The sequence below is a fragment of the Neodiprion pinetum genome, chromosome 7 (assembly GCF_021155775.2).
Source record: "Neodiprion pinetum isolate iyNeoPine1 chromosome 7, iyNeoPine1.2, whole genome shotgun sequence".
Classification (NCBI taxonomy): Eukaryota; Metazoa; Arthropoda; class Insecta; order Hymenoptera; family Diprionidae; genus Neodiprion; species Neodiprion pinetum.
In genome coordinates this window covers 20,556,923-20,568,354 of record NC_060238.1, presented here as the reverse complement: position 1 = coordinate 20,568,354, position 11,432 = coordinate 20,556,923, and the positions used below count along the sequence as shown (strand labels likewise).

The 11,432-nt window shown below is 40.6% G+C and overlaps 1 protein-coding gene across 1 annotated transcript; it reads right to left on the bottom strand.

Annotated features, from left to right (window-relative positions):
* Positions 1 to 2,217: 2,217 nt before the first annotated feature.
* On the bottom strand, positions 2,218 to 3,236 carry LOC124223380 (hemolymph lipopolysaccharide-binding protein-like). Its single transcript, XM_046635260.2, has 3 exons — positions 2,986 to 3,236; positions 2,810 to 2,879; positions 2,218 to 2,739 (listed from the first exon to the last, which is right to left on the bottom strand). Exons 1-3 carry the CDS (start codon positions 3,095 to 3,097, stop codon positions 2,355 to 2,357), a joined length of 567 nt encoding a protein of 188 aa, XP_046491216.1. The 5' UTR covers positions 3,098 to 3,236; the 3' UTR covers positions 2,218 to 2,354.
* Between the last annotated feature and the right edge of the window lie 8,196 nt (positions 3,237 to 11,432).

The following is an 11,432-nucleotide window of genomic DNA, read 5'->3' as shown; positions in this document are numbered from 1 at the left end:
CCTAATATACTACTCTAAGAAATAGAAATGCTAGATAAGACTCAGAATCTCATCCTGCGGATCGCATTCTCGAAGGATAAAATGTATTCTACAGAAAATCTCTTTGAGGACACGGACTGCTAGAAACTCGACAAACCTAGATAAGGCTGCGGCAATGAAAGTACATGAATAAATTTAACGGACGAAGCATACATGATCGTACACGCGCATTACACGAGGCTAAAGATCGATAAAGGTGTAACAAACTTTAAAACACAAACGCAGCAGGAAAACATCAAGCTGACTACATGGGCAGACAAGTCTAAAAGAAACAAGCTAATGAGGTAAGAAAACAGTCAATACTGAAGTTTGGAAAACACGTGAAACAATAGATTTTGGACCGTGGAAGAAATTACTTCGACATCATTACGAACCTAGAATAAAGCTGATCGGAACTAGAAGTCAAAACGGAGGATGGACAAGACCAAACAATAATGCGCGAATCGACTGCTGAGTACTGCATGGCCTACGGATAAGTTTCCAAACTTATGTAAAAAGAACAAAGTACTATACATGTGAGAGTATATTACGGCTTTGGGTTGAGGTGTATTTATTCGTGAATAAATACGTGAGAACTAAGACGGGTAACAATGTCCAAGAAAAAAAAATTTATTGTCTCCATACATTGCTCAGACATGCATGAGAATGTAATCATGAACATACGAGGGTCGAAAATAAACTAAATTGAATCACACGAGACGCCTTGAATTTTTGACGAAAAATTCATCGTCTTTGGGAAATGCTGCGAAACATTCTTTCATGCTCTGTTGCGACGTCATTTTGCAAGAGAAATCGATTGGGCGCAGTCCCAGTCGTCTGCGATCAACGCACAAAAAATTACAGTTGAAAAACGAGAACTTTTGTTTTCGACATTTTTCAGCAGGTGCCTTTTCCCTCGTGATTTCTCTGTTGTTGGTCCTACGCTCTTTTCGCTGCGTTTGCTGAGTTCCTGGGGGTCCAGTTAGTCAGGAAAAGGTCATACAAATCGAATCTGAGACCAAGAATTTTCGGTCGAAAAATGAAGAAAAATTAACGATAAGGGTCATGAAGTAATTGGAATAAGTGATACTTCGGTTCGATTTGCATTCTCATGTGTGATTTCACCTTTATCTTCGATGCCCTCCGCGGTAAACGTTAGTCCAGTGGTCAGTACAACCGGGCTGAAGATATTCGGCTTATACTATGTGTCTTCGAAAGTTGGGTGTAAACATCAAAATTTGTTTTGTTCCAGTTACGACAGTGCTGTGAAATTACTGGCTTAATTCAGCGCGTGAGATAGCAATGAAATCCAAGAGTATGTCTCATTTCCGGCCGACTTAGCGCAAGTTCAATTTGTCGTCATTGATGTGCGGAAGGGTAAGTTTATTCAAGTCACATCCAAAAATTAGCTCCTTTTCTCTTTAAACTGTTGCTCTTACTTGCGGTTTAAAGTTTATATTCTCGTTCACGGTTAGCAAAAGTGGGATTTTCCAATTCCTTGCGGGCAGAGAATCATCCGATCTAAAAATTTTCTCAGTTACTCAGGATGATTAGAAGCCATGAGCGTTCATGTAACACCGATTTATGAATAAATTATGTCTTGTATGTCGATTGGTATCAGTGAAAATCTGCAAAAAAACTTGTTCGCTAAACGTACGAAACTACGGCGGACGTGAAATCAAAATACTTTTGGGGAATTTCACGTACCGAGAACTTTGAAATACTTTTGCGCCTAATTGAATTTTTTTCTACTACTTAATCCTAATTTCAACCTAAACCAATAATGCTGGTATAAAGTAGTATGTAAATAACACACGAAAATCCGTGCCTCTTATGCAATTAAAGTGGCCTAAATCACATTTATGATGTTATTTGATGAAACATCACTATTTCGCAATTTGATCATTGCTGATTGCAAATTCGTCACGCCTTGTTACAATTCCAGCTTCTCGGTTGTGTAACTATTCATTTCGTTATCAAACACGCCCTTTCCTGTGCATGAATATGTTACATGTATAATACGTATGCATAATACGCATGCGTGTCGGAAATAGTATTTACATGCACACACCTACCGAAATAACTATACAGTGAAACTGTCATCGGGACCTTCCAACTTGATTCGAAATAATGCGCTCACTTTGCGTGGTATTAAGGGAAGCACATAGTGGGCAATCGCAATAAATTATACCGCGTAAGAAGTTTCAATTTTTCATTACATTTTCACGGCTTATATTGTATATCAACATGAGTTTTTGTTTTGAAATTCTGACTGGATTATATATTTTGCTTCGTTGACGTTTCTTGCAATCTGCTTAACGGTTTTCCAGCCACTGTCAATGGATTGGTAGCTCGCATATGAAATGATGTGGGATATTGCATATGTGGTCGTTGAGCCCGCCACTCAAGTGCAAAGATCCACAATTTCCAGAGCCCGCATCATTATTGGGTTCTCCGTCCGCCCATTCGTTGAACCCAGCCCTGGCCAGAGTTTGCCCGTGGATAGTGACGTAGTGGCCCTCCTCGTAAAGGTCGTGGAAGCCGAGACTGACATAATTCGGATTTGGGTTCATTGCCTTGAGCACCGTGACCACTGCATCCCTCTCGGCCAAAGAATTGATGATGGCCAGGTGCCCGCCTTCCTCTTCGCAGGTGATTCGAGCTCGGTTCCACGAAACTGCTTTCAAGTGCAGCTTGTAGCCACCGATGCCCGGAAAGTACCTGCATCACATGACAAAAATTTCATGAACGTTCAAACTCTCTTCGACCAAGCGTCGACGATGACACTCACGTGTAGTCGTTTCTTCTGACAATCGGTGGATTTCGAAGAAGGCAGGTCGGATCTGCGTTTCCAGTTGCTCCTGGAACCGAGACATCGGAAGGCCGTTATCACAGATATAATGTGAATACGCGCTTTCCGCACTGCGTGCGAGAATCACACTGTGAACATGTTCGGGAGATACTCACCGGTTGCTGTACGAGCGAGCACGACGATGATGGGATCCAAGGATGATTGTCCCGCCAGAGTGTAAGTTACGAAGAATAGCAGCGTTTGAATCGCGATTATCCTGACCGCCATGGCTGACGTGTGGATGTACTATTTCCGTTGCAGGCTCAGCGACTTGTTCAATCCTCGCGAATGGAGAAAAAACTGCCGAGTTTCTGCAGCTATGACTTAGGAACGACTGTTCGCTTGATGCCATTTCCGGCATCCCCACACACTGTTCGATTTTATACCAACTCGTTTTGCGTAACCCAAAGGTTATCTTTTCATTCTGACCAGCGATAAATCTTATTGAGGAAATTTATCAGACATTCATTTTTACAGATAAAAACCTGGTTAAGGAAAAAATCTGTTGTTTCGAAGGGAATTACCAAGCACTCCAATTAAATTTGCAATCAATTCTCGTATATCTCCTTAAATTGGCTGGCGAAACACAAAAACCTATTTTGAATTTATTAAATTTTTCGAGTTAATGTATTATATTTATAAGTTTAATGCACATTTACTGTACGGCATTTGAAATTTACTAAACGTACTACCGAATTTACGTGAGACATTTACAAAGAGATACGAATGGTCTGTTGAAATGAAAAATGTATTGTGACGAAAGGATTTGATATCCATAATTTCAAATAACCCATAACTATGATTCGAAAATTACTTGATAGTATGTTAAATGTACTGTACTTATAAAAGTTTTCAACAGTGTTCGGAAATTGTGGGATTTTCTTGTGGATCTACGTAACATGTCCAGGTGTAAACTTTATGTGAAATCCTTAACAGTATATCAGGTTTCAGCAAAGCCCAGAGAACTACTATGTAAATTTCGAAATTAGTGATAAAATTTTCCAATTTGTGACAATCACACCGTCAATTTACAGACAGGTTCTGGAAATTTACTGATTTTCGTTACTGAATGCGTTTGTAAATCGAGTAAACATTGTATTAGTATTATTAGTAATCGCATTTATTAATGTTCATAACAATGTTGGACAACATTGGAATAATCTGTCTCATACGAGTCAATCAATTACAAAATAGAACAAAATCTCGAAAAAAATCCAAAAATACTACTCTAAGAAATAGAACTGCCAGAAAAGATTCAAAATCTCATCCTGCGGATCGCATTCTCGAAGGATAAAATGTATTCTACAATAATCTCTTTGAGGACACGGACTGCTAGAAACTCGACAAACCTAGATGAGGCTGCGGCAATGAGAATACATGAATAAATTTAACGGACGAAGCATACAAGATCGTACACGCGCATTACACAAGGCTAAAGATCGATAAAGGCGTAACAAACTTTCAAACACAAACGCAGCAGGAAAACATCAAGCTGACTACATGGGCAGACAAGTCTAAAACAAACAAGCTCATGAGGTAAGAAAACAGTCAATACTGAAGTTTGGAAAACACGTGAAACAATAGATCTTGGACCGTGGAAGAAAATACTTCGACATTATTACGAACCTAGAATAAAGCTGATCGGAACTAGAATTCAAAACGGAGGATGGACAAGACCGAACAATAATGCGCGAATCGACTGCTGAGTACTGCATGGCCTACCGATGAGTTTCCAAACTTATGTGAAGAGAACAAAGTACTATATATGTGAGAGTATATTACGGCTTTAGATTCAGGTGTATTTATTCGTGAACAAATACGTAAAAACTGAGACGGGTAACAATGTTTAAGAAGAAAAAATTTATTATTTCCATACGTTGCTCAGATATGCATGAGAATGTAATCATGAACACAAGGGGGTGAATAATAAACAAAATTGAATCACGCGAGACGCCTTGAATTTTTGACGGAAATTTCATCGTCTTTGGGAAATGCTGCGAAACATTCTTTTATGCACTATTGCGACGTAATTTTGCGAGCGAAATCGATTGGGCGCAGTCTCAATCGTCTGCAATCAACGCACAAAAAGTTACAGCCAAAAAACGAGAACCTGTGTTTTCGACATTGTTCAGCAGGTGCTTTTTCCTTCGTAATTTTTCTCCTGTTGATCCCACGCTCTTTTCGCTGCGTTTTCTGAGTTCCTGGCGGTCCAATGAGTCCGAAAAGGGTCGTGCAAAACGAATCCGAGACCCAAAATTTTTGGTCGAAAAATGAAGAAAAGGTGAGGCTAACCCCTTTGCATTTGTGGCGAGAGTTTTCGTGATTTTGGAAAGTGCTGGCATAAGCTAATTGCGGCACTATTCGGACGTAATTTTGCGGGAGAAATCGATTGGGTGCAGTCTCAATCGTCTGCGATCAACGCACAGAAAGTTACAGCCAAAAAACGAGAACCTGTGTTTTCGACATTTTTCAGCAGGTGCTTTTTTCTTCGCCATTTCTCTCCTGTTGATCCCACGCTCGTTTCGCTGCGTTTTCTGAGTTCCTGGGTGTCCAATTGTTCAGAAAACGGTCGTTTGAATCAAATCTAAGACCTAAAATTTTTCGGCCAAAAAAAAAGCAAGGCTAACCCCTTTGCATTTTTTGCGAAAATTTTCGCGATTTTTAAAAGTGCCGGAATAAATTCATTGTGGCACTTTTCCGACGTAATTTAGCAAGAAAAGTCGATTGGGCGCAGTCCCAATACGCTGCGATTATTGTATAAAAAGTTACAGCCAAAAAACGGAAACACGTGTTTTCGACATTTTTCAGCAGGTGCTTTTTCCTTCGCCATTTCTCTCCTGTTGATCCCACGCTCTTTTTGCTGCGTTTTCTGAGTTCCTGGGTGTCCAATTGATCAGAAAACGGTCGTTTGGATCAAATCTAGGACCTAAAATTTTTCGGTCAAAAAAAAAGCAAGGCTAACCCCTTTGCATTTTTTGCGAAAATTTTCGCGATTTTCAAAAGTGCCGGAATAAATTCATTGTGGCACTATTTCGACTTAATTTAGCGAGAGAAATCAATTGGGCGCAGTCTCGATACGCTGCGATTATTGTATAAAAAGTTACAGCCAAAAAACGGAAACCTGCGTTTTCGACATTTTTCAGCAGGTGCTTTTTCCTTCGCCATTTCTCTCCTGTTGATCCCACGCTCTTTTTGCTGCGTTTTCTGAGTTCCTGGGTGTCCAATTGATCAGAAAACGGTCGTTTGGATCTAATCTAGGACCCAAAATTTTTCGGTCAAAAAAAAAGCAAGGCTAACCCCTTTGCATTTTTTGCGAAAATTTTCGCGATTTTCAAAAGTGCCGGGATAAATTCATTGTGGCACTATTTCGACGTAATTTAGCGCGAGAAATCGTTTGAGCGCAGTCCCAATACGCTGCGATTATTGTATGAAAAGTTACAGCCAAAAAACGGAAACCTGTGTTTTCGACATTTTTCAGCAGGTGCTTTTTCATTCGCCATTTCTCTCCTGTTGATCCCACGCTCTTTTCGCTGCGTTTTCTGAGTTCCTGGGTGTCCAATTGATCAGAAAACGGTCGTATAAATCAAATCTTGGACCTCAAATTTTTCGGCCAGAAAAAAAGCAAGGCTAACCCCTTTGCATTTTTTGCGAAAATTTTCGCGATATTTAGAAGTGCCGGAATAAATTCATTGTGGCACTATTCCGACGTAATTTAGCGAGAGACATCGATTGGGCGCAGTCCCAATACGCTGCGATTATTGTATACAAAGGTACAGCCCAAAAACGGAAACCTGAGTTTCCGACATTTTTCAGCAGGTGCTTTTTCCTTCGCCATTTCTCTCCTGTTGATCCCACGCTCTTTTTGCTGCGTTTTCTGCGTTCCTGGGTGTCCAATTGATCAGAAAACGGTCGTTTGGATCTAATCTAGGACCCAAAATTTTTCGGACAAAAAAAAAGCAAGGCTAACCCCTTTGCATTTTTTGCGAAAATTTTCGCGATATTTAAAAGTGCCGGAATAAATTCATTGTGGCACTATTCCGACGTAATTTAGCGAGAGAAATCGATTGGGCGCAGTCCCAATACGCTGCGATTATTGTATAAAAAGTTACAGCCAAAAAACGGAAACCTGTGTTTTCGACATTTTCCAGCAGGTGCTTTTTCCTTCGCCATTTCTCTCCTGTTGATCCCACGCTCTTTTTGCTGCGTTTTCTGCGTTCCTGGGTGTCCAATTGATCAGAAAACGGTCGTATGAATCAAATCTTAGACCTCAAGTTTTCGGCCAGAAAAAAAGCAAGGCTAACCCCTTTGCATTTTTTGCGAAAATTTTCGCGATATTTAAAAGTGCCGGAATAAATTCATTGTGGCACTATTCCGACGTAATTTAGCGAGAGAAATCGATTGGGCGCAGTCCCAATACGCTGCGATTATTGTATAAAAAGTTACAGCCAAAAAACGGAAACCTGTGTTTTCGACATTTTCCAGCAGGTGCTTTTTCCTTCGCCATTTCTCTCCTGTTGATCCCACGCTCTTTTCGCTGCGTTTTCTGAGTTCCTGGGTGTCCAATTGATCAGAAAACGGTCGTTTGGATCAAATCTAGGACCTAAAATTTTTCGGTCAAAAAAAAAGCAAGGCTAACCCTTTGCATTTTTTGCGAAAATTTTCGCGATTTTTAAAAGTGCCGGAATAAATTCATTGTGGCACTATTCCGACGTAATTTAGCGAGAGAAATCGATTGGGCGCAGTCCCAATACGCTGCGATTATTGTATAAAAAGTTACAGCCAAAAAACGGAAACCTGTGTTTTCGACATTTTCCAGCAGGTGCTTTTTCCTTCGCCATTTCTCTCCTGTTGATCCCACGCTCTTTTCGCTGCGTTTTCTGAGTTCCTGGGTGTCCAATTGATCAGAAAACGGTCGTTTGGATCAAATCTAGGACCTCAAATTTTTCGGTCAAAAAAAAAGCAAGGCTAACCGCTTTGCATTTTTTGCGAAAATTTTCGCGATTTTAAAAGTGCCGGAATGAATTCATTGTGGCACTATTCCGACGTAATTTAGCGAGAGAAATCGATTGGGCGCAGTCCCAATACGCTGCGATTATTGTATAAAAAGTTACAGCCAAAAAACGGAAACCTGTGTTTTCGACATTTTTCAGCAGGTGCTTTTTCCTTCGCCATTTCTCTCCTGTTGATCCCACGCTCTTTTCGCTGCGGGTTCTGAGTTCCTGGGTGTCCAATTGATCAGAAAACGGTCGTTTGGATCTAATCTAGGACCCAAAATTTTTCGGTCAAAAAAAAAGCAAGGCTAACTTTGCATTTTTTGCGAAAATTTTCGCGATTTTCAAAAGTGCCGGGATAAATTCATTGTGGCACTATTTCGACGTAATTTAGCGCGAGAAATCGTTTGGGCGCAGTCCCAATACGCTGCGATTATTGTATGAAAAGTTACTGCCAAAAAACGGAAACCTGTGTTTTCGACATTTTTCAGCAGGTGCTTTTTCCTTCGCCATTTCTCTCCTGTTGATCCCACGCTCTTTTTGCTGCGTTTTCTGAGTTCCTGGGTGTCCAATTGATCAGAAAACTGTCGTATGAATCAAATCTTAGACCTCAAATTTTTCGGCCAGAAAAAAAGCAAGGCTAACCCCTTTGCATTTTTAGCGAAAATTTTCGCGATTTTTAAAAGTGCCGGAATAAATTCATTGTGGCACTATTCCGACGTAATTTAGCGAGAGAAATCGATTGGGCGCAGTCCCAATACGCTGCGATTATTGTATAAAAAGTTACAGCCAAAAAACGGAAACCTGTATTTTCGACATTTTTCAGCAGGTGCTTTTTCCTCCGCCATTTCTCTCCTGTTGATCCCACGCTCTTTTTGCCGCGTTTTCTAAGTTTCTGGGTGTCCAATTGATCAGAAAACGGTCGTATGAATCAAATCTTAGACCTCAAATTTTTCGGCCAGAAAAAAAGCAAGGCTAACCCCTTTGAATTTTTTGCGAAAATTTTCGCGATTTTCAAAAGTGCCGGGATAAATTCATTGTGGCACTATTCCGACGTAATTTAGCGAGAGAAATCGATTGGGCGCAGTCCCAATACGCTGCGATTATTGTATAACAAGTTACAGCCAAAAAACGGAAACCTGTGTTTTCGACATTTTTCAGCAGGAGCTTTTTCATTCGCCATTTCTCTCCTGTTGATCCCACGCTCTTTTCGCTGCGTTTTCTGAGATCCTGGGTGTCCAATTGATCAGAAAACGGTCGTTTGGATCAAATCTAGGACCTAAAATTTTTCGGTCAAAAAAAAAGCAAGGCTAACCCCTTTGCATTTTTTGCGAAAATTTTCGCGATTTTGAAAAGTGCCGGAATAAATTCATTGTGGCACTATTCCGACGTAATTTAGCGAGAGAAATCGATTGGGCGCAGTCCCAATACGCTGCGATTATTGTATAAAAAGTTACAGCCAAAAAACGGAAACCTGCGTTTTCGACGTTTTTCAGCAGGTGCTTTTTCCTTCGCCATTTCTCTCCTGTTGATCCCACGCTCTTTTCGCTGCGTTTTCTGAGTTCCTGCGTGTCCAATTGATCAGAAAACGGTCGTTTGGATCAAATCTAGGACGTAAAGTTTTTCGGTCAAAAAAAAAGCAAGGCTAACCCCTTTGCATTTTTTGCGAAAATTTTTGCGATTTTTAAAAGTGCCGGAATAAATTCATTGTTGCACTATTCCGACGTAATTTAGCGAGAGACATCGATTGGGCGCAGTCCCAATACGCTGCGATTATTGTATAAAAAGTTACAGCCAAAAAACGGAAACCTGTGTTTTTGACATTCTTCAGCAGGTGCTTTTCCCTTCGCCATTCCTCTCCTGTTGATCCCACGCTTTTTTTGCTGCGTTTTTTGAGTTCCTGGGTGTCCAATTGATCAGAAAACGGTCGTATGAATCAAATCTTAGACCTTTAATTTTCCAGCCAAAAAAAAAGCAAGGCTAACCCCTTTGAATTTTTTGCGAAAATTTTCGCGATTTTTAAAAAAGCCGGAATAAATTCATTGTGGCACTATTCCGACGTAATTTAGCGAGAGAAATCGATTGGGCGCAGTCCCAATACGCTGCGATTATTGTATAAAAAGTTACAGCCAAAAAACGGAAACCTGTGTTTTCGACATTTTTCAGCAGGTGCTTTTTCCTTCGCCATTTCTCTCCTGTTGATCCCACGCTCTTTTTGCTGCGTTTTCTGAGTTCCTGGGTGTCCAATTGATCAGAAAACGGTCGTATGAATCAAATCTTAGACCTCAAATTTTTCGGCCAGAAAAAAAGCAAGGCTAACCCCTTTGCATTTTTAGCGAAAATTTTCGCGATTTTTAAAAGTGCCGGAATAAATTCATCGTGGCACTATTCCGACGTAATATAGCGAGAGAAATCGATTGGGCGCAGTCCCAATACGCTGCGATTATTGTATAAAAAGTTACAGCCAAAAAACGGAAACCTGTGTTTTCGACATTTTTCAGCAGGTTCTTTTTCCTCCGCCATTTCTCTCCTGTTGATCCCACGCTCTTTTTGCCGCGTTTTCTAAGTTCCTGGGTGTCCAATTGATCAGAAAACGGTCGTATGAATCAAATCTTAGACCTCAAATTTTTCGGCCAGAAAAAAAGCAAGGCTAACCCCTTTGAATTTTTTGCGAAAATTTTCGCGATTTTCAAAAGTGCCGGGATAAATTCATTGTGGCACTATTTCGACGTAATTTAGCGCGAGAAATCGTTTTGGCGCAGTCCCAATACGCTGCGATTATTGTATAACAAGTTACAGCCAAAAAACGGAAACCTGTGTTTTCGACATTTTTCAGCAGGTGCTTTTTCCTTCGCCATTTCTCTCCTGTTGAACCCACGCTCTTTTCGCTGCGTTTTCTGAGTTCCTGGGTGTCCAATTGATCAGAAAACGGTCGTTTGGATCAAATCTAGGACCTAAAATTTTTCGGTCAAAAAAAAAGCAAGGCTAACCCCTTTGCATTTTTTGCGGAAATTTTCGCGATTTTGAAAAGTGCCGGAATAAATTCATTGTTGCACTATTCCGACGTAATTTAGCGAGAGACATCGATTGGGCGCAGTCCCAATACGCTGCGATTATTGTATAAAAAGTTACAGCCAAAAAACGGAAACCTGTGTTTTTGACATTTTTCAGCAGGTGCTTTTCCCTTCGCCATTCCTCTCCTGTTGATCCCACGCTTTTTTTGCTGCGTTTTTTGAGTTCCTGGGTGTCCAATTGATCAGAAAACGGTCGTACGAATCAAATCTAGGACCCAAAATTTTTCGGTCAAAAAAAAAGCAAGGCTAACTTTGCATTTTTTGCGAAAATTTTCGCGATTTTCAAAAGTGCCGGGATGAATTCATTGTGGCACTATTTCGACGTAATTTAGCGCGAGAAATCGTTTGGGCGCAGTCCCAATACGCTGCGATTATTGTATGAAAAGTTACAGCCAAAAAACGGAAACCTGTGTTTTCGACATTTTTCAGCAGGTGCTTTTTCCTTCGCCATTTCTCTCCTGTTGATCCCACGCTCTTTTTGCTGCGTTTTCTGAGTTC